This window comes from Pseudovirgaria hyperparasitica, assembly GCF_010093815.1.
Source record: "Pseudovirgaria hyperparasitica strain CBS 121739 unplaced genomic scaffold EJ05scaffold_4, whole genome shotgun sequence".
In the NCBI taxonomy this organism is placed as follows: domain Eukaryota; kingdom Fungi; phylum Ascomycota; class Dothideomycetes; order Acrospermales; family Acrospermaceae; genus Pseudovirgaria; species Pseudovirgaria hyperparasitica.
This window is the reverse complement of record NW_022985552.1, coordinates 207910-232193: the sequence shown is the minus strand read 5'-3', so window position 1 is coordinate 232193 and position 24284 is coordinate 207910. Positions and strand designations below refer to the sequence as shown.

At 51.5% G+C, this 24284-nt stretch overlaps 10 protein-coding genes across 10 annotated transcripts; 7 read left to right on the top strand and 3 right to left on the bottom strand.

Annotated features, from left to right (window-relative positions):
* The first annotated feature begins 729 nt into the window (after positions 1-729).
* Positions 730-2090, top strand: EJ05DRAFT_273390 (uncharacterized protein). The gene has a single exon (XM_033740378.1). The coding sequence runs from the start codon at positions 1095-1097 to the stop codon at positions 1884-1886; it is 792 nt and encodes a 263-aa protein (XP_033602587.1). The 5' UTR covers positions 730-1094; the 3' UTR covers positions 1887-2090.
* Positions 2091-3192: 1102 nt separating this feature from the next.
* Positions 3193-3995, top strand: EJ05DRAFT_483916 (uncharacterized protein; the record flags this gene model as incomplete). Its single annotated transcript, XM_033745296.1, has 3 exons — positions 3193-3711; positions 3766-3839; positions 3899-3995. 3 exons carry the CDS (start codon positions 3193-3195, stop codon positions 3993-3995), a joined length of 690 nt encoding a protein of 229 aa, XP_033602586.1.
* Positions 3996-4951: 956 nt separating this feature from the next.
* Positions 4952-8089, top strand: EJ05DRAFT_474040 (SPX-domain-containing protein). The gene is made up of 4 exons (XM_033743518.1): positions 4952-5201; positions 5311-5767; positions 5816-6061; positions 6114-8089. Exons 1-4 carry the CDS (start codon positions 5197-5199, stop codon positions 7830-7832), a joined length of 2427 nt encoding a protein of 808 aa, XP_033602585.1. The 5' UTR covers positions 4952-5196; the 3' UTR covers positions 7833-8089.
* EJ05DRAFT_462199 (Ribophorin I) lies at positions 7970-9938 on the bottom strand. Its single transcript, XM_033742673.1, has 3 exons — positions 9493-9938; positions 8584-9444; positions 7970-8500 (listed from the first exon to the last, which is right to left on the bottom strand). Exons 1-3 carry the CDS (start codon positions 9843-9845, stop codon positions 8206-8208), a joined length of 1509 nt encoding a protein of 502 aa, XP_033602584.1. The 5' UTR covers positions 9846-9938; the 3' UTR covers positions 7970-8205.
* A 108-nt stretch (positions 9939-10046) lies between these two features.
* Positions 10047-12801, top strand: EJ05DRAFT_462194 (IdgA domain-containing protein). Its single transcript, XM_033742672.1, has 5 exons — positions 10047-10279; positions 10339-10547; positions 10601-10973; positions 11021-11321; positions 11377-12801. Exons 1-5 carry the CDS (start codon positions 10093-10095, stop codon positions 12689-12691), a joined length of 2385 nt encoding a protein of 794 aa, XP_033602583.1. The 5' UTR covers positions 10047-10092; the 3' UTR covers positions 12692-12801.
* Positions 12502-14328, bottom strand: EJ05DRAFT_536307 (uncharacterized protein). The gene is made up of 2 exons (XM_033749308.1): positions 13173-14328; positions 12502-13121 (listed from the first exon to the last, which is right to left on the bottom strand). Exons 1-2 carry the CDS (start codon positions 14247-14249, stop codon positions 12816-12818), a joined length of 1383 nt encoding a protein of 460 aa, XP_033602582.1. The 5' UTR covers positions 14250-14328; the 3' UTR covers positions 12502-12815.
* A 116-nt stretch (positions 14329-14444) lies between these two features.
* On the top strand, positions 14445-16936 carry EJ05DRAFT_498100 (DNA polymeras-like protein epsilon subunit B; the record flags this gene model as incomplete). The annotated part of the gene is made up of 2 exons (XM_033746633.1): positions 14445-15142; positions 15196-16936. 2 exons carry the CDS (start codon positions 14445-14447, stop codon positions 16934-16936), a joined length of 2439 nt encoding a protein of 812 aa, XP_033602581.1.
* Positions 16937-17590: 654 nt separating this feature from the next.
* Positions 17591-18787, top strand: EJ05DRAFT_436134 (NAD(P)-binding protein; the record flags this gene model as incomplete). The annotated part of the gene is made up of 2 exons (XM_033741731.1): positions 17591-18167; positions 18225-18787. The coding sequence occupies 2 exons, from the start codon at positions 17591-17593 to the stop codon at positions 18785-18787; spliced, it is 1140 nt and encodes a 379-aa protein (XP_033602580.1).
* Positions 18788-19082: 295 nt separating this feature from the next.
* EJ05DRAFT_474034 (DNA repair protein, SNF2 family) lies at positions 19083-21959 on the top strand. The gene is made up of 3 exons (XM_033743517.1): positions 19083-19164; positions 19215-19983; positions 20029-21959. Coding segments are annotated over exons 1-3 (2442 nt in total). The 5' UTR covers positions 19083-19162; the 3' UTR covers positions 21700-21959.
* Positions 21960-22107: 148 nt separating this feature from the next.
* EJ05DRAFT_525228 (uncharacterized protein) lies at positions 22108-24097 on the bottom strand (the record flags this gene model as incomplete). The annotated part of the gene is made up of 1 exon (XM_033748839.1): positions 22108-24097. A coding segment is annotated over one exon (1911 nt), but the record flags the coding sequence as incomplete, so codon positions are not given.
* Positions 24098-24284: the final 187 nt, after the last annotated feature.

The window sequence follows — 24284 nt, the reverse complement described above, 5'->3', positions numbered from 1 at the left end:
GCTCTCGGGTAGAACCGCCGCCAGATGTGCGCATCCATCGCTCGAGCCGGACATGCGGCCGACGATTTGGCTGATTGGCGGCAACTGGACCGAAGCTACACTGCTACAGGCAGCCTAAGCGCCGCCAGCAGATTGATGGATCGTCTGAAACAGTTGACATTCGCATCCATCATCCATCGCACGTCCTCTCACAACTCGGTACGATCGTCGACAACAGCCTCGCGATGGGCGATGCTGACCCATGGAAATCGACAGCTCATGTGCGTCTTCCTCATTGCCCGCATGAGGCATGCGGGCAAGACACGGCTCGTTGGTTGGAGCATGAGCTGTTGTCTCTATCATTGCAGGCGGCGCGCGTGTTGATCCAGCGATCTCGGCCTGGCGGTGAAGTGACTCGCGGCTGCATGACCACTTGATTTCTGCCAGCAACTCACCGTCGCGCCTTCAGATCTTCTGCAGGTCCGTTCTTATGGACTTTCATGGTTCGTGGCGGTGGCTTTCCATATCACGAGAATGGAATGGATGCTGCTGCTCGTGGTCGTGACTGTGCCAAGTAGGTCCGTACCTAGCGGTTTTCATTCACATGTGAAAGTCGTTCGTTCTCATGATCGATCTCCAAAAGGACTACTACTATTTCTCTGCCCTTTGCAGCAGTCTATCCACGTCTTTTTCATTACTCTCAGCAATCTGCCGTGTTCGATTCTATTTCTGAACCCTTCTTCTTGCCCCACGTCGCTCAATCTTATACCCACTCCGCCAAGCCGCCTTACACGAAAGTGGTGAAGTTCCCTCATTACATTCCTAGCGGTGAGCTTCAAACCGGCCGGCTACCCATTACTTTAGGCCCGAGTGCCTGCATGTAAACGCCTAATCAACAAATCACGGACCTGTTATGCAACACTAAAGCGCGCTTCCACATCACCTGGCTTTTCCAGAGTGGAGCTTGTTGTATCGTGATCGTGGACTGCTGGTAGTGCTCTGTTTTAAATACCCTCGAGTTTTTCTCTCAACCTTTCCATCGGCTTTCACTTCAGTGTTCTAGATATCCGTTGCTGGTCTTCGGTGTCTATGGAACACGCCATTTGGATCCCGCCATGACCGTCGAGAAACCTCCAACCCTTGAACGGTTCGGTCGTAACGCCACACCCATATCAATATACGGCACAGTCTCTTCTTCCGACACCCCTCGTTCCGACAGAGTCGTCGAAGATGGTGACCGGCGACAAGTACGGCGACGAGACTCGGTAGCAACGTCTTCAAGCTCCAGTGATAGGAAGCACAGAAGAGCTGATTCACGACGCTCATCAACTCAGTCCGGAAAGAGACCAGGTCTAGCCAGAGCACATACTTCCCATGGAGCCATACCTCGTCGCATGACCACTCAAGAGGCTGTCGACTTCCATCGACAAAGCGTTTCACTTTTCCAAAGTCTGCCCCAAGGGCCCTACTCTGCACCATCGAGTCCAAAGCGAGAGAACGTTATCCCGTTCACTACTGTGTTGAATTTTGGGACCAACATGCCATACTCACGGTCTCCACCAATAACTACTACTAGACTTGAATACCCCGACCAAGAGGAAGAGGAAGAGGAAGAGCTCTACGAACCCGTGCCACCTACCATTATACACTGGACGTCACCAGACACTCGTCGACAGCAGTACGCAGAGATAGATCGGATGCACAGTGGTCTGCGAGGTCTCTGGCGGAAGGTCGCCCCACGATGGCTCTGCCCACGTGTTCCAGCCAAATTCTACGACGAAAAGAATGGCGACGACAGCTGCAGTGTGAGGAGACATCGATTGTCCCTCCCTCAACATAGCGAGGCCGGCAGCCTGAAAAGTTCGTCTGCTAGACCCACTGTGGCACGGAACCTGAGCTGCTTCTAATCCGAGGACAAACGAGTCCGGTGACTTTGTTGCTGGCAGTCTGGGCCGTTTGATCAAACTTTCGAATACAACATTGTAATGACGTTTGGACATAAAGCATGGCTTGGCGTAAAATACACTATTGCCTTCTCTCATTTTTCGATGCTCTGGCGCGAGCATCACATGATACCCAAGCGCCTGCCCTGCTATACATTTTCTTATATTTTGTATGTAGATTGAACATATCATACTACCATTATCAGTCCTCATGAACAGTCATTCAGCGATTAATCTTGAAGTGCCTGTTTGAAGCATAAGCCTGTGTATTTTGAAATGTGGGACCTGGAACGAGGAAGGACTTCTCTCGGTACGTCTTTGCGTTTGCTTTTGCGTTTCTGTGTTACTGGGTATAATGAGCATTCAAATTACGGTCAGCACATTCGGCCATACCAACCAGAAAGCAAGCGGTCCCGTTCGCTCCCGCCTATTTAAGCTGGTTAGGGGTGGATTAGTAGTTAGGTGGGTGACCACTAGCGAATACCCACTGTTGAATGTTTTGACTTTTTGAATCTCGCTTCGTGTTGTTTAACGGGTGTTGGGGATTACTACTGCTTACTTACAAGGAGGAGAGCAGCGAATGAGATTGGCTCGTGACAGCGGGAGCCAACAGACCGTTTAGATGACGCTAAACAGTTATGCCCTGATTGACAGGGGTCTCACAGCTAGGGACAGCCCCGCCAAGCGCAAATGAGGAGCATCTTTCTCGCCAACTTTCAGCCTTTTTTCGTGTTCGAATCACACCGTTAATATCTTTCATCTGACTCGGTTGCTTGATGTCGTATTCTGTGCGCCTCAGTCACATCTACTCCTGTCCCTCCGACTCCCTATCCTAGTCATACCATCGGAACCTTCTTGTCTTCAGCTTTCTCCGTGTTTGCTAGCCACCAAGCTAGTAAATTGTGTATCACCATATTCCCGGGACAGAAAGAGGAAGACGTCCAAAGACAGGACGCTATCCGCTCGTCACATTGTCGGAAGCAGTCGCACTACAACCTTGTTCCATGATTATTGCTCACGACAGCGGTCGGGTGTCCTGACAGAGTCACTATTGATTAGATGACCCTTCCGTCTGAGGGAATGACAAGCATTCGTCCTTCCAGCCTCAATCCATCTAACCGACCTCGACAAGGACCTCACTCTGGCACCAGCTCCAATCACTGAAGGCCTCTTGGCCGCCTGCACACGATATCTTTTCTCATTCTGTGCTGACTGCCTCTCACTCTCACCACTTCTATGCCCTGTCGCTTCTTAGGTCACCCTCATCGCCATGCCGACCTACCTCGTCCATGGCTTCCGTTGGCCGCGATCGCTCATACGGATCCATATCATCCTCCAGAACCTCGAAGACGCTGCTGCTGAATGGCTAATAGCTCCAGCTACAACGAAGACCATGCTACAGAATTTCACCACCTTGTACCCACACCTCATGTCGACCCTGCCGAGCTTGCGGTTTGTCGAACAGTACGATCCGCTCGACGAGAATATCAAATCGCAGCCTTTCGCATACGTTTGCGATATTGTGCATGAGGTCAAGCTGGGCATTGACGTAGAAGAGGTCAGAGGCAAGGGAGTGGACAATGAAGCTTGGGGCTCGTTGATTGAGCTACGAGACCAGCTTGCGCCAGGAGAGAAGGTTGGCTGGTTTGTTGTGGTCTGTGGGGATACAGAGCGATGGGTGCCGCCTGCTCCGTCCGACTACCTCAATGGCAATGATAGCAGTACTGGCAGTGGACACAGCAGGCATAGTGGGAGTGAGAATGGCACAATACGAAATAGCGGGGAGCAGGTGAGTGTTCTCTACGTCGAGCGAGTGTATATCATGGCATTAACAGCGTCGTAGGACTCACAAACAACGAAGAGCTCTAAAGGGTTTAAGAAGTGGTTCGGTAGTGGTGGCTTGAGGAAGACAAGAAGGTATGTCGCATAGCTTATGATACTGTTGCGACCTATACTTACTATATTTTCGCGCTTAGTTTCAAAGACCTCAGAGCTACGTTCTCTCCTCCATCGACGAGAGATGGGGCTGCTCCTCCGATGCCACCTTTACCGAAATCTCGCGCCGGTCCTTGATGCATATAAAAGCGTATCGCATTGGATTTATCAGACCCTGGCGAAGCTCTAGGCAAAAATTGTGCAACACCTTCTGCCATGGAGGGAGAAATATATAGCAGACTCAGCATGTGCGCTGTAGTACATTTGGACACGTGGAGTCTACTCGCGGCCAGCCCGCGTACTGTCCTTTGGCCTCGGTCCTGCGCAGATCAGAGTGTGGTTACCATGTAATGGTGATGTTTTTCAGCGATACCCTTGGAGTAGTGGACATTTACAAGTTGGCCTGACACGCCCGCTACGATATTACGAATTTCCGGATCGAAAAGTTTGAGTATGTGGTTTAACATTCTGCCCAGTTTGTAGTAACATCGGGGATGCTTTGAGAATTAAGCTGTATGGATGGATCTAAAGCCTATTGCGAGATGGACGGTAGGATGTAGAACTAACTGTAGAGTGAAGACATCAGAGAGGACGCGATCAAAGAAATTCTCAACATGGTCGTAATAGCTTGGATTATGGTAATGGGTTACCAATGTTTCGCTGGACAGTATCTACATGTCGGATATCATATCATATACTATGGGCATTTGGTGCACCAATCATGATGCATTCGTACAAGATCCCCAATTGCGTCAAGATGACTCTACCGGATGTCCTGCATGCATGCAGCATGTATCTACTCTACTGGAGTCTTTGATCAACTAAATGCAATGACTCCCGTACTACTTAATGTACTACATGCGTTCCGGCGTCAATGCTCGTTCTCTCGCACCAGACGACATTAGCATCGGATGCTCATTGCATTGCGTCTGCATGAGGCTTGAGCGTCTCGTGAGTCTTGTTTCCTAGCAACTCAACTCTATTCCCACGTCAGGACTGCTGCACCATTGGGCTTCGGTAGGGTAAATGGAAGTTCTTCATTGTCGATAAACTAATTAATTACCTGCCCGGCAATTGAAGCCCACGCCTCTGCTATTCCCAGCTTGAGCCTCAAGGGAAAGGACCGCACGTGCCCATCCCAGCCTCTCTCTTTGGCTGCCCCGCCCAACGCCGTTGCTTGTCGGAACGCCGCCAGTGCAGGCCGCTTTTCACCTCATTACTTGCATCACTTTCCAACTTTCCCCACGGCGCTTCTCAAGCTTCTTCTCTCTTTGTCTGAAGTCTTTCTCCAATTGATTGTCATTCTTTACTGTAGGTCGTGCGTTGCTTTTTTGCAAGTATGAGGTATGTCATGAGCTTATCCAATGATTTCTCTCCCTAGCTACACAGCCCTGTCTCGTGCTTCCAATGAGGAGCTTCAGAAGCAGCCGTCGCTAATCCTAGTCAATTGCAGATTCGGTCAGCAGCTTCGATCCTCCTTGCTCAAGGATTGGTATTATTACTACATCGCATACGATGACCTGAAAGCCCAGCTCAAGACCGACTTTGTGACTGCCCCTACAAAGACGAATCCGAAGCCGAACAGGAAGCCATGGACCGAAGACAATGAGCGCAGATTTGTTCGAGAGCTTGAGCAGGAGCTGGGCAAGGTCGCAGACTTTCAAGAGGTGAAGAGTAGGGAGATTGTGCAGAGGATAAAGGCTTCCGAGAAGGAAGTCAATGATGTCGTCTCCAGGGCGGAAAGGCAGGCTGCGGATGAGCTGCGTGGTAGTCAAGTGGATGCTCCTACAGAAGAGGACTTCTTGCTGCTGGAAGAAGACTTGAGTGATATCATTGCGGACGTACATGACCTTGCAAAGTTCGTGCAGTTGAATTACACGGGTTTCCAGAAGATTATCAAGAAACACGATGTGTGTAGACCTCATCTCTCTTTTCAGGCATTTTTAACACGCGAGTAGAAACAAACTAGCTGGCACCTGAAGCCGGTCTTCGCTGCCAGACTAAAAGCAAAACCGTTTTTCAAGGACAACTACGATGCATTCATTGTCAAGCTTTCGAAGCTATATGATCTCGTCCGGACGCGTGGCAATCCAGTCAAAGGAGACTCTTCAGCGGGCGGGAAGCAGCAGAATTTCGTTCGCCAGACTACGAAGTACTGGGTCCACCCGGATAACATTACTGAAGTCAAGCTCATTCTTATGAAGGTACGTATTATATAGGCATACATTTCGAGACGTACAAACTAAACTGCCTCAGCATCTTCCCGTTCTCGTATTCAATGCCAACAAGGAGTGGGATCCCAGTGACTCGGCCATTTCATCCATCTATTACGACAACACTGATACCTGGGAATTGTACATGGGTCGCTTGAAGAAGACCGAGGGAGCAGAAGCAATTCGTCTACGGTGGTACGGTGGGATGAACGAGGACAACATTTTTATTGAACGAAAGACGCACCGAGAAGATTGGACTGGAGAGAAATCGGTCAAAGCTCGTTTCAAGCTCAAGGAGAAGAACGTCAATGACTACCTTTCTGGGAAGCTGACGGTGGAATCAATCTTTGAGAAGGATCGGAGAGAAGGAAAGAAGAGTGAGAAGGCGATAGACGAGGAGGAACAGCTGGCCCGAGAGATCCAATATCGAGTGATCACACGGAGGCTTGTACCTGTTACTCGATCATTCTACCACCGTACAGCGTTCCAACTCCCCGGGGATGCTCGCGTCCGTGTTTCGTTAGACTCAGAGCTTACCATGATCCGGGAGGACAACCTCGATGGGAAGACCCGTGCTGGCAAGAATTGGCGAAGACCTGATGCTGGCATCGACTTTCCATTCAAAAAGGTCCCTCAAGAAGATTTGGAACTCTTTCCGTACGCTGTTCTGGAAGTCAAGCTGCAGACTCAAGCTGGTCAGGAGCCACCACAATGGATCCGAGACTTGACAGCCTGTCATCTCGTCGAGGCTGTACCCAAGTTCAGTAAATTCATCCACGGAACGGCAACTCTCAATCCTAATCGTATCCACCTGATCCCATTCTGGATGCCTCAGATGGATGTGGATATTCGTAAACCCATCACCCATAAGTTCGGAATCGACCGTCCAGGCCAATCGACCGATATCTCTACCAGTGGCAATATGGACCCTGATTCAGATGACGACGATTTTGAAGACGAAGAGCCTCCCGTTGTGGAAGAGAATGAAGATCTCCGTCGCCTCCGTGCTGCCCGTGATGCTTTGGAGCAACATGATCTCGAACAACGCCGCGACTACGGAACTGCCAGCAATGGTGAAGTCAATGGCGCCGCCGGCAACTCTCTTGACGTTGAAGAACGCATTGCTGCAGCCCCTAATACTGCGAATGATTACCCGCTCTACGACTCAGACGATGAAGACGAGGAGCTTGCAAACCACGAACTTGAAGAAGCTCGCCGCGTCGGTGGCTTACACTACTACCAAACCATCGCCAAGCATCACATCGTCAATCTCGGCTCAAAGCTCTCGTCAATGGGCAAGAAACTCAGCCCGCATGGCTCCACCATGCCTGTACAAACCACCCAACTCGGCATCCCGAAGTACACGGGCGAGACGAAGCGCTTCAAAGCGCCCCCAGGCAAACGCATCCATGTCCCCGTTCGCATCGAGCCGAAAGTCCATCTCGCCACCGAGCGCACGTTCCTCGCATGGCTCGAGTTCAGCATCATCCTCGCGTCGATAGCGGCCGCGTTGCTCAATTTCGGCGATGGCCTGGCGCTGCTGAGTGCGTGGGCGTTTACGCTCGTTGCGGCGGCGGCAATGTTGTATAGCTTGGGCTTGTACCTGTGGAGAGTGCGCATGACGCGGAAGAGGAGGGCGGTCAGTTATCATGACTGGTTTGGACCGAGTGTGCTTTGCTTTGGCTTGTTGGTTAGTGTGGCGGTGAGTTTCGGGTTGAGAGTGGGTGGTGGTGCGGGGAATAAAGGGGGTTTGAAGGGGTAGAGGAATAAGGATTTTTTTCTTGGGTGTCGCGTGTTGGCTGCTTGGTTGGGATGTACTTGTGTAGAGAAAGAGAGAGAGAGAGAGTGTGTGTGTGTGTGTGAGGGTGTGTGTGTGTGAGGGCGTGTGAGAGAGGACGTCCTTTGTGGGTTGTATTCCGCGTCTGTAAATTTTGATGGTGTATTGCTGCGGTGTGTATAAGATAATCCGTAATGGTATTGTATACAATTCTCTGTGATAGAATCTATACTTTTCATGAACCTGCAAATCATACTACGTGTTTCCTTTCGTCCCTCCGTCCCTCCCTCTACCCTCTAAATACTACTACATCGAAGATAGAATCAGCCATCTGACCCTTCTTATCCACCCTCTCTGTTCACCTCTTCGTGATCTTCTTGTTCTTGTTCTTCGCCGCAATACTGACATCAATACTCCCCACCACCCACGCCACCGTAAACACAGCGACAAGCGCACTGAAAATGACAATCGGCTTCCTGAACCCGGCCAGGAAGGCATAGTCGTACGTGATGATGAGGTCGCGCTCGCGCAGATCGTCGACGAGATTGATGGCCGTCAGCGAGACGGTGGGCCGGCCGAGCGTGTCCATGAAGGTGTGGTGGAGGGTGGTGTCGCTTGCGATGAGCGGGATGGAGGTGTCGAATTTGATGTTTCTGAGAGTTGGTTGGTGTGGTTAGTGGTGTGTGTGTAGAGAGGGGGGAGGGGTGTTTTGGGGGAGGGGGGGTAAGAAACGTACTGTGCGCCTTCGGGCAGGACGACGCGGAGCTCGACGCGCTTGTACTCGATGCCTTCGGATGCCTTTGGGCCCTCGAGGAAGGGCACCTTGAGGATATAGCCATCGCCCGTTTTGAGTTTCCGCAGGTAGCCTTTCAGATCGGCGTCCCAGCCGACGCGGAACTTGTAGTTCCAGCCGCCGAACAGCGGGTAGCGCGGCTTCAGCTCGAGATTTGCCTCGCGGGCGTTACTGCGGAAGCGGCTTGTGCTGACATTGCCGATGTCGTCTGTGAAGTACGGATTGACTGAGCCGACGGCGAGGGGGAATTTGAGCTCCTTGAGCGCAAACGTCGCGGGTTTCTGGAACTGGGTCATGGCCCAGGAGACGCGCGAGAAGTGGTCCTTGAGCTTGGCGCCGCGGTTCGTGAGCCAGTAGCGCTCTTCGAACGCGATATTGCCGCCCCAGTGCGAGATCTCGATGTCACGCTCTAGGAGCGAGGCGTGGATGAGGGGCTTCGTGAACTCGTAGCGCACGGCGACGGGCGCGGAGGCGCCGGCGGGAATGTCGGCATACGGACCATATGTGAATTCTTTGCCTTGCTTCTGCGGATCTTCTTTGCCATCGGCGTTGGTGGCTTTGGGGAGCTTGGAGTAGTCTGGGACGTCGGAGGTTGGGAATTTGAGCTTGGTCTTTTGCTTTTGGGTCAGGTAGGCGGACGGCGTGTAGGCGGAGAAGGTGTATTGGACGTATTGCTTTGCAACTTGCTCGATTTCTGCGGGAAGAGGCTCGAGGGCGGAGAGGACGGTGTATGAGATGCTAAGTGTTAGGGTTTCCTTTGGCTTTAGAGGCGAGGGGAGGTGGATTCGATAAAACTCGGTGGAACTGATGAGCGTCAGCATAGAACAATTACATAGAATCTGTTTAGTTGACCTTTCTGTGTCATATTCGACAACCTCGACTCTAAAGGCATCTTTCGATGCGTCCTTCTTGTCTCTAACTTCGAAGCCGCCGATGCGAGCAATGAGCGCTGATTCGAAGGGAAGATAGTATTCCGACTGTGGTCTGGAGTCGATATTCTCAATGATGAGATTGACAGTCTCTCTCGCATACTCCTTGCTCAAGTCAATGTTCTTCACGAGATTGGTATTCCGGAACACCTGCGGGGGCTTAAATTCTGCTGGGAGTATCTGTTTCGAGAGCTTGGGTTCTGAGAAGTTCGATTGCGCGGCCGTGAGAGATGCGAATGCTGTCAAGCAGCTCGCAATGGTAGGTAGGAGTATCATGCTGGGTATGTGTTTATCGAGCCCAGCATCAAGACTGTGGTGGCTGTGTTTATGGTTGTGGTCCTGTTGATGCTTCCATTCAAGTTCACTTCTCCACAGCAGATGTTCCGGCCACGATGCATCAGCTTCGCGAAAGTCTTGGCAGATGACCCCCACGCTGCCTCGTCCCGCGTATGGATTTGCTGCAGTACGATCGCTTTAGCACACCAAACATCCATTCTCTTCCTGATTGGGTGCCATATCAATTATGGCTATGTTTGGGGTCTTTGGACGGACATCAGCCCTACGCTGTACTGTCAGGCAGGCATCATCCATCCGTTGGCGGCATGCTAGCACAAAGAACAACAGTTTTATTCGGGTGCATGATGAAGTGAGAGAAGCATTGAATTCAGGCAAACCAGTTGTGGCTTTGGAGACCACTATATATACGCACGGTCAGGCCTGATCGCCACTTGTCAAGTGTAGAAGCTTGACTGAAGCTGACACATGGTAGGCTTCCCATATCCAGACAATGTTGCATTAGCATCGCATCTAGAAAGTATAGTCCGCGTGAATGGTGGTGTCCCAGCAACTATAGGAGTCATTGATGGAGTAGCCCGTGTTGGCCTTGATGCAGAAGAGCTCATCCGACTAACTGCGTCTGCCGGGAAAGACACGACTTTGAAGCTCTCTAGACGTGATTTAAGTTATGTTTGTGGAATGGTATGAATGATCTGGACCCTTTCCTTGCATACCTCTCTGATTTCAGTTACCAGAGACTTGTCGGCAAGAATTTCAATGGAGGTACGACAATAGCTGGAACCATGGTTCTGGCCCATTTAGCTGGTATCAAGGTTTTCGCAACTGGGGGACTAGGTGGTGTCCATCGTGGCGCTGAGTCGTCCATGGATATATCAGCAGATCTGACAGAACTCGGCAGGACCCCTGTAGCAGTGGTCAGTAGTGGGTGCAAGAGTTTCCTGGACATAGGACGGACGATTGAATATCTAGAGACTGAAGGCGCAGGGGTCGGCACATTCGCCGATGGACGACAGGGAAATGTCGATTTTCCGGCGTTTTGGTCTCGTGATAGCGGTGTGAAAAGCCCGGTCACAATTCAAGATGAAATCGAGGCTGCTGCCATCATACGTAAGGGTTGCTCTTGTGCCGAAGTAAAGGATCACTAACCATTTCAGATGCTCAAAATTCACTTGGAATCAAGTCTGGCCTTGTCTTTGCAAATCCTATCCCTGAAGAATTCCAGATTCCGAAGGCAGAGATGGACTTGGTGATTGCGGAAGCCATCAAGGAAGCTGAGGCCGCAGGGGCATATGGAAACGCTAATACGCCATACATTCTGAACAAAATCAAGGAGTTGACCAAGGGGAACAGCATACCTGCGAACAGAGCTCTCATCGAATCCAACGTAAGACGTGGTACAATCGTAGCCCGGGAACTTGGTCTATTAGAAGCAAATGAGAGGGGAGCCGAGACTGGGTGAGATATATCGTTGACTTTCGGAGACCCTCGGACTGATTGGACATGTACGTAGTGTTTCAAATACGTTCATGCCGTCTACTACGTCTACTGTCTCTGTTGCTTCTACGCCAAGTTCATCTTCTTCATCTGAGATACCTGTAACACCTCTTGAAGCTGCTGAAACTGCGAACACTGAAGTCATTGTTGCTGGTGCTCTAGCCGTAGATTTTGCCTGCGATTATACCCCTTTCTCCGGTACTCCCTCTGAGACGAGCACCACACCTCAACTTCATACCTCTAACCCATCTCGCATCACTCAAACCCTCGGCGGTGTAGGTCACAACATTGCCAAAGCTCTCCACTACCTAGGTAGCTCAGTCTCCCTCTGCACCGCCATCGGCGATGACTTAAGCGGCCATGCCGCAGTTGTACAACTACAGTCCCAAAAGTTCAGCACAGAAGGCATCAAAACACTCTCCTCCGCCTCCTCCGCCCGCACAGCCCAATACATCGCCGTCAATGACGCCAATAAAGACCTCATGCTCGCCATGGCCGACATGACCATCCTCGAGGACATCCCGTCAGCATCAATCCCCTCGCTATGGCCCTCCATCACTGACCGCACCTTCACCCCAGCATGCGTCGTCGTAGACGGTAACTGGTCCCGCGACGCAGCACACACCTGGCTTAGAGCCGGCAAAGCCGTCGGTGCTACAACCGCCTTCGAGCCCGTCAGCACATCGAAAGCTGCGCGCTTCCTCTCCGGCCCCGCACACGGCACCGCATCTGACATCGGGGTGTTCCCGCAGCATATCGTCGATATCGCGACACCAAACCAGCACGAGCTCGCGGCTATGCATGCCACAGCACAGCAAGCGCTGCTGAGCAGGCAGGACTGGTGGGAGGTCATTGACGCGCTGGGGATATCGTCAAGTGGGCTGCGTACGGCGCTGACGCACGCGACGAATGCGGACTTGGTGGACCAGGGGATTCCACAGATGGGCATTCAGTTGCTGCCTTTCATACCGACGATTTTGACGAAATTGGGGCCCAAGGGTGTGCTGTTGACTAGTTTGCTGCCAAGGGGAGATGAGAGGTTGCATAGGGCGGAGTATAAGCCGTATGTGCTCAGTAGAACTAATGTGGATGGGAGTGGGGTTGGTGGCGTGTATATGAGACTATTTGAGCCACCTGAGGTGTTGGTGGGTGAAGATGTGGTCAGTGTCAATGGGGTGGGTGATACGTTCTTGGGCGCGGTAGTCGCGGGTATCTTGAAGGGGAGAAGAGTCGAAGAAGTGGTCGGACTGGCACAGAGGGCTGCTGGACTTACGTTGAGGAGTAAAGAGGCTGTTAGTCCTGAGTTAAGGAGTATTGCTCATTTGTTTTGAAGTTCGGTATATGGTAACATGTACAATACAGATTGGATGTAAGATCAGGGGCTTCTAAAGCGAATATGCTCAACGCCCACTTATAGCACAAAACTCCAATATATGGCATCCTTAATCATCCAGCTTAGGCATCCTCGACTTTGGCTTTCTTTGATGTGTCGGAGTCGTCTCCGTCTTCGAGCTTCCGCTTTCCTTTGCCGTTCGTATCTGTGCTTGGTCCGGCTGCTGCACTTGGCGCAGGCTTCTTCTTCTTCACCATTCCAGAGAGATCGTTTGCTCCCTTGACAGCCTCCTCGATTCGAGCCTTCTGCTGTCCAGGTGTTTCGCCCAAAATCGAGCTTAGAATACCCCCGAGAGGATTGGCATCGGCTGCTCCAGCCGGGCCTGCAAGGTTAGGAACTTCTAAAGGAGAAGCCTTGAGATCGACCAACTGCGCAGTGTTAGCACTATAAATTTTTAACCAACTTAAAGGGGAGCTTACCCGTTCCTCCATCTCGGCAATCAATTCTTTGACGTCTTTGATTTCAAGCTCTTTCTTGACTTTGTCCTCAGCGCTGAGAGATGAGAGTTTCTCTGATTCAGTCTTGATGCGCAAATGGCAACTCGCAATCGCATCTTCCATAGCTTTTGCGGCATCCTTCCTCATTCCTTCGTCCACCGAAGGCGGCTCCCCTTCCCCTTCGTGGTACGTGAGTGAGGCGAACTCGAGGGCGAGTGAGAGCTTGTAGTATGATTCTGCTATGAAAGCATGTTCAGGTGGTAGAAGATCCTTTCGAAGAGCTAATATAGCTTGATTGTCTGGTACAGCATCTTCAAATCGTTCACTCTCTAGTGAGATATCCGCCTGTAAGTCCAGAATCTCGGCCAATTTCTCCTTGGTTGCGCGCACAACTGGATCTGAGACATCTCCTGGATATAATTCATGGGCTTTGTCTTTGCCTTTATCGCTCTTTATGTTGGACTGTCCGGTATGATTTTCTAGCTTGTGCTGTAGAATTACGCGTGCTGTATCTAGAATCTCGTAGGCTATCTTGAAGTCGTCATCATCTTCGTCTTCTGCGGCATCGCCTTCTTCTCCAGCGTCTTCATCGTCCGAGTCCGTGTCCCAATTTTCATCTCCTGTGATCGAGAAGTATGGCTTGTCTGCAGCCTTGCTTTGGTCTGCCGGCTTTGTGCTATCCTTAGTCTCCACCGCAGCTTCCAACACTGCCTCTGCGTTCTGATCGCCGGCATTTGAGATAGCGTTGCTCTTTGACACCGCACTACTGCTGCCCTCGCCGTTCGATGTTTTCCCCTTCTTCTTGCTCTTCTCCTCGCTGGCGACCTTTCCGCCCAAGACGTCACTCTTGCTTACGCCGACCTTGTAAAGACAGCGTCCATATAGGAATAGTAGGTCCGCGCTCTCTGGCGCCATCTCTCCATGTAGTTCATCTTGCATTTCGGTTGCGCGCGAGTACAGCTCGGCAGCGGCATCGTAGTTCTTGAGGCTGTACTGGAGGTTTGCATTCTCAGTAAGTTTCGCAATCGCGGCGAGCGTGGGTGTTTCGTTGTCATCCATAGTGATTGTAGTCGCAACTGAACTTTGAAGATATGCGATAGTCTGTAGGTGTAAGATGCGGTTTATCTCTGAGCGCAAGTATCAAGGATTAAAGTGTGGTCACGAGTTGACGCGACGCGCCTAGGCGCGTCTCACTCTAAACTGTCCCGCATCGGCACTCCGGTGTACATTTCTCTCATACACATTTCAACTGCAATGTCGACGATAAATCCTAGACGGACAGCACCGTCTTCACTAGGCCAGAAAGCGCCGATTCCATCATCTTCTCCAGGATTTGGAACACCAGTGCATCCCATCCTCTCACAGCCCATCAATGCGATTCCAGCACCAGCAGCCATCAAGCCTATAGTACCGATTTTGCTCCCGCCAAACCTCCTTCGTCCTGTTGCTGTCCGAGTTTTCACACGTAACCATGATCTGAACCTACAATCTTCTGCCCTCGGCAGTCTTGCGACTTTCATCGGGCGCCATTGTGGTCAGGGATGGCGGGAACAAGGCCTCGCTGAGCGTGTTCTGGAGGAAGTTGCTCGGAGTTGGAAAAAAGCAGGCGGGTCAGTCATAATAAATGGCGACAGTGGTATGCTCAAGGATATTCTAAAAGGTTTAGAAAGCTGCATGGTTGGCGGTAGAATCATTCAAGGGAAGAGTGGCACACCGAGTGTGAGCAGACAAGGAAGCTTTGCATTTGGTCCAGATGCAGCTTTGCATAATGGCATATCCGAAAGACCTGCCATAGACGAAAGACAGGATAGCTTTGGCATGTCAAGTCTTGGGGTGGAAGACAACGAAGACGAGGAAGATGCTTCAAAAGACCCCCGGGATTGGCTCAAAGTAATAGGGGGGTTTGATCAACCAAGATTGGTGTACAATGTTGGCAAAAGACACTTCGAGAAGTATGTTACTATGAAATAAACGCCCGGCCGAGGAGACTCTAACCATCGTCTAGATCTACTACGAAGCCATCTCTCCTTGCGCCACCATCACATCGAATTGAAATGTTCCGTCAGAGGTATCATGTAGTTCACCAGCGCATCCTGCGTAACGAGGCTTTTCAAGTACCGACATTTTCTGCAAATACGCACAAGTCTTCATTACAAAGTGTCGCCTCGAACGGACAGTACAACAAAATAACACCAATTGCAAACCTCCTTGGCCGCGGGGGCAGTACGCATCTTCTATTCGGACTTTTGACCGTTGCTCCCACAGGCACCCTCGCCCTGTCTGATTTGACTGGAAGTATAGCACTAGATCTCCAGCACGCTCGACCCATTCCCGAAGACGGCGCTTGGTTTGCCCCTGGGATGATGGCGCTAATTGACGGATCCTACGAAGAAGATGACAGCAATCCATCAGCAGGTTCGGCCTCAGCACTTGGTGGTACTGGCGGTATCGGTGGCACAATTGGTGGCAAGTTTGTCTGTTTCTCTGTTGGTCATCCGCCGGTCGAACGTCGAAACACTACACTTGGAATCAAGGACGCAACAGCCGATGATGCACTCGCTGGTCCAGCATTTGGCTGGACAGACTTTCTAGGGGTTGGATCTGAGCGCGGCAATGGATCGCGAATGCGGCGACTGTGCCAGCGTCTTCTTGCTCCACCCCTGGAAGTAGACTTAGGAACGCCTTCGCCACCAGCTCGCAGCGGTATAATAGCCATTGCATCAGAACTAAATCTGGCGGAACCAGCAACATTATCTGCTCTACGGACAATGTTGTCAAGCTACTCATCTCTACCAGTTCCATCCTACCCCTTGGCTATGGTCCTTATGGGTAATTTTGCAACAAATGCTGCACTTTCAGGGGCGTCTGGCAGTGGCAGTATAGAGTACAAAGAGTCGTTTGACTCTTTGGCCTCCCTTCTGTCAGAGTTTCCTCAATTGATAGCGCGAACGACACTGATTTTTGTGCCTGGAGATCACGATGCCTGGGCTTCGGCCCATTCGGCAGGTGCTGCTGTTCCGTTGCCTAGGAAGGCTATTCCTGATATCTTCACGAGTCGAATACGTCGTGTTGTAGCAGAGGCTAACAGAGAAGTGCACGGTGTAGCAGCTAACCGCAAGGGCATCAAAGAAGGAGAGGCGATATGGACCACAAATCCATCGCGCTTGAGTTGGTTTGGTGTTGCGGGTGAAATGGTGCTACTACGAGATGATATGTTGGGCAGACTTCGTCGCACGGCTATTAGGTTCAACGAACGAGATGACGAAGCCGAAGGCGAAGAAAACGTGGCGGCAACCCAGACAAGAAACGCAGAGTACTCGATGTCTGGTGGACTGCCCTCGTCCCCTCCAAGGCAAGCGACACAGGACGCCCAGTCTATGGAAGTAGACGTCACGGGCGATGAGGCATCTACGAATCCTTTGGACTCAGGAGTTGATCCACACGTTCAGACTGCCCGGGCGCTTGCTTTCACTTTGCTCTCGCAATCCCACCTTTCGCCGTTTCCAATGTCTGTTCGACCTCAGCACTGGTCATACGGCTCAGCGCTGTCTCTGTACCCACTACCGAATGTGCTTGTAATTGCAGACTCTGAAGCCCCGCCATTTGCACTGAGCTATGCAGGTTGTGCTGTGCTCAACCCTGGACGCTGTGCCAGAGATACCAGCGCGAGGAAAGGCAACAAAGGGGCAAGATGGGTCGAGTGGGATATAGGGGGCAGTGGTGGCAGAGTAAGAGAAGAAGGATGATTAGGGCACCCTCCCAACCATGGACACTTCATGTGAGGTGGATACATTACAAACCAGGCTCCTCCGAAGATTGTCAGGCATGTTGCTGCAGCCAGACACTCGAGATGACGCTCTCCAACTTCAATTGAGATTTGTTCCCATGGGGACTTCACCCTAACCCCTTAGGGAACAGGTCCCGGACTTCAGCACTCAAGGTGGAAGTTCGTAATCACAAAGCATATTCTGCAATACAGAACAGTGCAGAGGTACACCGAGGTCCGGTGTTGTTCTGGTGCTTATGCGCTTCGGGACATGACAAAGCTTCCAAGCTCGTTTCCCAAGTGGGTTAGCATATGATGGGCGCAACTCCGTACTCCGTTCGAGCTGTACTTATCGAGATCCAGCTTGGGTGGATCAAAACATTCGAGTTATCGAGTTAAGACACTACTGTTGTGAAACTTCAGCCATATTACAGACTTACCAATTGGATGCGGCGTCTCAAGGCATCCTATGCCAAACTCTCCGCTTACAAATGCGTGCATCAATCAATGCGGAGAAGGCTATGACGTGATTACGAATATATAAGCCCCTCTGGGTTATTTGAGAATCGACCGAGCACAACTCATTAAGCAGAGACGACAATATAACGCAAAGCCTTTCCTACCCCTCAAGATCATGGCACCAATCCGTCTTGGAATAATCGGCTTGAACGCCTCTAGCAGTTGGGCTGTCAATGCCCATTTACCATACTTGCGCAAATCCTCGAAATATATCATCACAGCGTTATGCAATTCTTCTGCAGATAGCGCTCGTGCTGCCATCAAGGCTCACTCACTTGCGGACAACGTCGCAGCATACGGCTCCCCAGAAGACCTCGCCAAGGACCCCAATGTTGATCTTGTAGTATGCTCTGTCCGAGTCGACAGACACTATCAGACTTTGCTCCCATCAGTCAAAGCCGGGAAGGATGTTTTCTGCGAATGGCCACTCGGAAAGAATCTCGCAGAAGCCGAGGAGCTCGCAAAGATTGCGAAGGAGTCGGGGTCCAAGACTATGATCGGATTGCAAGCCCTCAGCTCGCCATTTATCAAAAAAGTCAAAGCGTTAATCGATGAAGGCAAGATTGGGAAGGTCCTCAGCTCAACATTCACTGGAGCTGCATACAATGGCGGGCCACAGGAATGGGCAGAACTACGCTATATTACGACTAGAGAGATTGGAGGCAATGTCCTCACCATACACTTCATGCACTGTAAGTGTGCCCCCTGACCACTGACTAAAGCCAATCACTCATAATTGTATTGTGTAGCAATCGAAGGTGTCTTCCAAGTTCTCGGCGACCTAGCAACCTATAGCTCTATCATCGACACCAAGCGCCCGAAAGTCGATCTCACAGACAAGGTCCTGACTGATCCGTCCCGCAAGGTTGTCGAAACGGTCACTCGGACTTCGCCAGACCAGTTTCTCGTACAGGGACACTTCAAGTCTGGAGCTCTCTTCTCATATCACCTGCGCGGTGGAAAGTCGTTGCCAGGCGAGGGCCAAGGCCTCGATTGGCGCATCTACGGTGAGACTGGAGAGATAAAACTTACAGCTGGGGGTGCGATGATGAACGTTGGACACCCTGATACCAAGATACAGCTATACCAAGACGGCGGCGAACTTGTGGAGGTACAGGCCGACAAGGACGAATGGTCTGAGCTGCCTCAACCAGCACAGAATATTGCGCGTATATATGAAGCTTTCGCAGATGGAAGGACAGACAATTACTTGGACTGGGAGACCGCCGTCGTTCGTCATAAGCTGATTGATGAGCTGTACAGGAGAGAAGCAGCAGGTGCTCAGGACAGCGTGGCAGAATACATCAAGTAGACGGCATTGTGTAATGGGTGCCCATGATAAGTCTGAGGCCACAGTTCTCCAATGATAGCTTGACCTTTGGCAGAAAAGCCATTGTCGTCGTTAATTCACTCGACTATAATTTCTACCTGTCCGTGTCGCATGTTGAGAAGTCATATGAGACATGTGATTGATACTGTCCAATTGACTCGATGGTTTCTAGACAGCTAGCCATTGAGTCCCGAAGAAAAAGAGAAATCGAGTTTCTTTCTTTTCTTCGATGTCTGTTTTCATTTCGAAATCATCATGTGACTGCGCGTCATGGTCTTGGCAAGTGGCGCGTCTACCTCAAAGTCGTCGCGCGTCATGATCCCTCCTCCGTTGCGTATACACCACCGAACACTCCCTATGTACGCTTAACCTCAAGATCACAATACTATGATAAAGCTGACAACTGTAGGCATCGACCAAAACCTCTCTCGCTGAGCGACGACAAGGAAAACAAGCCCGGGATCTCGCAGAAACCCTCTCGCCTCTATGGTGGCACGCCTCAGTCGGCCGATAAACTGCGCAAGCCTTTCAAGATGCCCGGCTGTGCAACACCGACTCGTGCGTCGGAGAAGCCCGCAAGGAAGAGAAGAAAGGTAGACTACGGTGGAGCAGACGGCACGGGCGAAGATGGCGATGGCAAATACACGAATGAGGACCGACTGGCGCTCGCCACGAGGGACATTAACAAGTTTCCGGTATTCAAGCCGAAGGACAAAGATACGCTGTTTCGACAACGCTTCGCCGTCCCCCTGCTCAATAAGGGCTCGGGGGAATACAATGCGTTTAAGCCTCCACCGTTGCTCGGCTTGAGACAGGGGAGAGTGTTCCAGGCGAAACCTCTGCACGACCCGAGCGGCGAGTTTGCGATTGTGTTGTATGACCCAACTGTAGATGATAAACCAGAACCCAAAGAAGAAGTGGAAAAGAAGTTGGACGGGTCACAGAAAGAGGAGATGAAGGTTCCCATTATGCATAAGAGTCTGGCAGACATACTTGGGCTGAAAAAGAATGTCGAGGATAGACCGAGAGTACCTGTAGTGATTGACCCACGACTTGCAAAGGTCTTGAGGCCGCATCAAGTCGAGGGTGTCAAGTTCATGTATCAGTGCACGACTGGAATGATAGACTCGAAGGCACAAGGGTGCATCATGGCTGATGAGATGGGTCTTGGAAAAACTGTAGGTGTCTTGCTTCTCCCCTTGGACTCCTGCTGACGGTATAAGCTCCAATGCATTGCTCTCATGTGGACGCTCCTGAAACAGTCGCCTGATGCAGGCAAGCCAACCATACAGAAGTGCGTCATCGCATGTCCTTCTAGTCTGGTTCGCAACTGGGCGAATGAGCTTGTGAAGTGGCTTGGCAAGGACGCCATTAACCCCTTTGCTATCGATGGTAAAGCGTCGAAAGAGGAGCTGACCCAGCAGCTCCGACAATGGAAGATTGCGAGCGGACGTACAGTGACTCGTCCAGTCATTATCGTGTCCTACGAAACACTACGTCTCAACGTTGGCGAGCTGAGCGATACACCCATCGGTCTCTTGCTTTGCGATGAGGGTCATCGCCTCAAAAATGGCGAGAGCCAGACATTCACTGCACTGAACAGCCTAAATGTACAGAGACGTGTAATTCTTTCGGGAACTCCCATCCAGAACGACTTGTCAGAGTATTTCGCACTCCTCAACTTCGCGAACCCCAACTACCTTGGCACGCGCAACGACTTTAGGAAACGATTTGAGATCCCAATCTTGAGAGGTCGTGATGCGGACGGCACTGACGAGGATAGAAAGAAAGGCGACGAGTGTATCAGAGAGCTGCTCGGTCTTGTGAACAAGTTCATCATCCGCCGGACGAACGATATCCTGTCGAAATACCTGCCAGTCAAGTACGAGCACGTCGTATTCTGCAACCTGGCGCCGTTCCAGAAAGACCTCTACAACTTCTTCATCAAGTCACCAGAGATCAAGGCTCTGCTCCGCGGGAAAGGTAGCCAGCCGTTGAAGGCAATCGGCCTGCTGAAGAAACTCTGTAACCACCCTGATCTACTCGACTTACCATCCGATCTACCAGGCTCGGAGAACTTTTTTCCAGAAGACTTCACCCCCAAAGACGCCCGAGGCCGCGACCGAGACGTCAAGACTCATTTCTCCGGCAAGATGCAAGTCTTGGACCGCATGCTCGCCCGCATCCACGCCGACACCAACGACAAGATCGTCCTCATCAGCAATTACACCCAGACCCTAGACGTATTCGACAAGCTATGCCGCGCACGAGGCTACGGCTGCCTCCGCCTCGACGGCACAATGAACGTCAACAAACGCCAAAAGCTCGTCGACAAATTCAACGACCCCGCGGGCGCAGAATTCGTCTTCCTCCTCTCCTCCAAGGCCGGCGGCTGCGGCCTCAACCTCATCGGCGCCAACCGCCTCGTCCTCTTCGACCCAGACTGGAACCCGGCCGCGGACCAGCAAGCCCTGGCGCGCGTCTGGCGCGACGGCCAGAAGAAGGACTGCTTCGTCTACCGCTTCATCGGCACGGGCAGCATCGAAGAGAAGATCTTCCAGCGCCAGTCGCACAAGCAGTCCCTCTCCTCGTGCGTCGTCGACTCGAACGAGGACGTCGAGCGGCACTTTAGCATCGACAGTCTGCGCGAGTTGTTCCTCTATCAGCCGGACACGACGTCGGATACGCACGACACGTTCAAGTGTAAGCGCTGCAGGGCTGATGGGCGGCAGCATATCAAGGCGCCGGCGATGCTGTATGGCGACACGAGTACGTGGAATCATTTTGTTAATGATGGTGCGGACGGTCCGTTGGGTAAGATTCAGGATCTGTTGCTGAGGCAGGAGACTGGGGAGCGGGATGTGAGTGCTGTGTTTCAGTATATCAGTCATTAGACGTGAGGTTCGTGTGTTGGGTTTCGTACGTTGGAAGCGTGGCTTGTAAATGCGGGTTTTGGGGGTTTAGGAAAGGGACACGAATGTTTATGAAGCGCATGGCATTTTTATCATGGAGACAAGATCGCTGTTATTGCTTGCCTGATTGATAGAACCATCGAACTTGGAAATATGCACCCTGCGCCTGTATAAATAACCACACGCCGAATATATCGTCGTACCCTCCCTGCGCAGTCAGAGCAGAACCCCCCTGAAAATGCACCATCGTCCCAAAAAAAAAAAAAAAGCAAATCGAATCCCTCGCATAAATCACGACCCTTTGTCGCGAGTGTCAAATCTCCAAGCACCCATAAGTCCGCCAGACAAATGAATAAATGAACGCATTCCTCTTCCTTCATCCTTTGGTTGATCCATACGAGCCCACGTCGATTCCCCAATCCACGCACCACCACCAAGCCATCCCACACACCACCACCAAACCACAATCTCACGCACCCCCCACCGCACTCAACCGCGCCAACTGCTCCATCATGGCCGCCATGTGCATCTGTAAGTCTTGGATCCCACCGCGCACGTCGTCATCTGCTCCAGCACTACTACCACCACCTGCTCCCCCCAATCTCCCACCCTGCTCTCCACCCTCCGTCTTAACACGCTTCACACTCGGCATTCCGCCCGTTGTCGTCGTGGTCATCATGCCGCCTCGTTTGGCGGGGAGAGTTGTGGTGGGGGGCTTGTATGTGGTGTTGGGTGTGGTGTTTGGTGTATTTGTACGAGGGGCTGGCTGGGAGGGGTATGTGATGTTGATGTCTGAGATTGGGGTTGAAGTTTTGGCTGATGAGCGGGAGAGGAGGGGGTTGGGTGGGGTGTTGTTTGCGTGTCTATTTGCGTGTCCATTTTCATTTGCATGTCCATTTGCATGTCCATGTCCATTTACATGTCCATGTCCATTTACATGTCCATGCTCCTCTACACGCCCTCCACCCATACCACCATCCACACGCACAGCCGCAGCATGCTGCTCCTTGAACTGCGCCATGAGATCGATATTGAAGCTAGGTACCGCGACGTGTGCTGCTTCGGCACCAGCATGATTGTAGTTGTGATGCGAGACAGCAGATGGAGAAACTGTATGCTTATGCGCGTTCTTCGGCAGTTGGGCGGTAATCGTCCTAGTTCTCTGCTGTTGTTGTTGTTGTTCGAGCTGCTCCTGCTGCTGCTCATGCTCCTGCTCATGCAGCCGCGCAAACTGAGCCATGAAATCAGCCGTGAACGACGGCACGGCGACATGCTTCCTGTCATGGACTTGGTGGTCGATGTGGCCAGGGGTGCGAGGGTTGTAGGTGTGATTCGCAGGATGGGATCGGGTATAGCTTCTCTTGTCGTTCGGGTCGTTGGTGCTGTCGTTGTTGTCATTATACTGCACGTCGTCGTAATCGAGTACTCCTGCACCATTTGCACGATGGTATCTATTCCCCTCGGAACTTCGCATGTGGGATAGATTAGTGGCTGGGATGGTATCGGGGGTGGAATCCATGCGTTCTGTGGTGTGTGTGGTATTGTTGGTATTGGTATCAGGACTGTGGTGTACGGTTTGCTGGTCGATGTTCGATTTCTTTGGTGTCAGAGGGACGGAAGGAGGAGAGGTTCGGACTGGTACATTCGGGATGTGTTTGGGGAGCTGTTTGAGTGAGCTGTGTGTATGTGCTGTGTATGTGCATGCAGAGAAGGGGAAGGAGAGGGAGAAGGAAGGATGAATACGCACATCATCGAAACTGATCAAATTCCCCATATCAATCGCCTTCGTCTTCTTCCTCTCATCTTGCGCAGCAGCCGACTTCAGCTCCACCTCCATATCCACATCCACATCCACATCCACCTCACCCCTGCCCAGACCGCCATCTCCACCCACAACCCCATCCCCATCCCGACCCTCAACCCCATCACCCTCAAAAGCACACTCCCGAAGATTCCTCTGAATTACCTCACTAATGCGCCTCGCCGCCTGGGCACCCACAGAAGCAGGAATACTGCGGTCGCGCAGACGGGCGCTGATGACTCTGATCAGGTCGTGGAGTTGTGGCGGGGTGAGGCAGGTTAGGATTGTGGAGAGGACTTGGTCTGTCATTGGGTCGTTGTTGTTGTTGGAGGTGGTGGTGCCGTCGGGATAGTGGATGCGTTTCGGTGGGTGGTGGTAGTTGTAGGACATTCTTGCTGACTGACTGACTGGTCTGTCTGTCTGTCTGTCTGTCTGTCTGTCTGTCTGTCTGTCTGTCTGTCTGTCTGTCTTTTGGAGGTTGGAGAAGAGATTGAAGGAGATGTTCTTGTTGTATTGAGAGAGAGAAAAGAAAAGAAAGAAATAGAAGAAGAGAAGAGAAGACGGAAAGGGACGCAGGTGAAAAGTCAAGTAACAGTGAAAGCGGTATAAATAGGCCGTAGAGATAGTAGGCCAAGTAGGTAATCTCTGAAAAGTGCCGGGTGGCAGCGATAGCATGAGATGATCTATACTTGACGTCGATCCTTTCTTGAAGTCGTTGCCGGGTAAGTGGGTGGAGAAATTGTATTCAATTTCTACTATTGACTCG

What these genes read in the sequence shown, in the direction of transcription:
- EJ05DRAFT_462199 (XM_033742673.1), bottom strand. Translation starts at nt 9,845, where the DNA reads ATGATACTCCTACCTACCATTGCGAGCTGCTTGACAGCATTCGCATCT. An exon ending in GTCGAATATGACACAGAAAG is followed by an intron (nt 9,445 to 9,492) that starts GTCAACTAAACA and finishes GACGCTCATCAG; the next exon opens with TTCCACCGAGTTTTATCGAA. An exon ending in GTCCTGCCCGAAGGCGCACA is followed by an intron (nt 8,501 to 8,583) that starts GTACGTTTCTTA and finishes ACCAACTCTCAG; the next exon opens with AAACATCAAATTCGACACCT.
- EJ05DRAFT_462194 (XM_033742672.1), top strand. Translation starts at nt 10,093, where the DNA reads ATGGCTATGTTTGGGGTCTTTGGACGGACATCAGCCCTACGCTGTACT. An exon ending in GACCACTATATATACGCACG is followed by an intron (nt 10,280 to 10,338) that starts GTCAGGCCTGAT and finishes GACACATGGTAG; the next exon opens with GCTTCCCATATCCAGACAAT. An exon ending in GAGAGGGGAGCCGAGACTGG is followed by an intron (nt 11,322 to 11,376) that starts GTGAGATATATC and finishes ACATGTACGTAG; the next exon opens with TGTTTCAAATACGTTCATGC.
- EJ05DRAFT_474040 (XM_033743518.1), top strand. An exon ending in AGATTATCAAGAAACACGAT is followed by an intron (nt 5,768 to 5,815) that starts GTGTGTAGACCT and finishes ACACGCGAGTAG; the next exon opens with AAACAAACTAGCTGGCACCT. An exon ending in TCAAGCTCATTCTTATGAAG is followed by an intron (nt 6,062 to 6,113) that starts GTACGTATTATA and finishes AAACTGCCTCAG; the next exon opens with CATCTTCCCGTTCTCGTATT.
- EJ05DRAFT_474034 (XM_033743517.1), top strand. An exon ending in AGATGGGTCTTGGAAAAACT is followed by an intron (nt 19,984 to 20,028) that starts GTAGGTGTCTTG and finishes TGACGGTATAAG; the next exon opens with CTCCAATGCATTGCTCTCAT.
- EJ05DRAFT_273390 (XM_033740378.1), top strand. Translation starts at nt 1,095, where the DNA reads ATGACCGTCGAGAAACCTCCAACCCTTGAACGGTTCGGTCGTAACGCC.
- EJ05DRAFT_536307 (XM_033749308.1), bottom strand. Translation starts at nt 14,249, where the DNA reads ATGGATGACAACGAAACACCCACGCTCGCCGCGATTGCGAAACTTACT. An exon ending in TTGCCGAGATGGAGGAACGG is followed by an intron (nt 13,122 to 13,172) that starts GTAAGCTCCCCT and finishes AACACTGCGCAG; the next exon opens with TTGGTCGATCTCAAGGCTTC.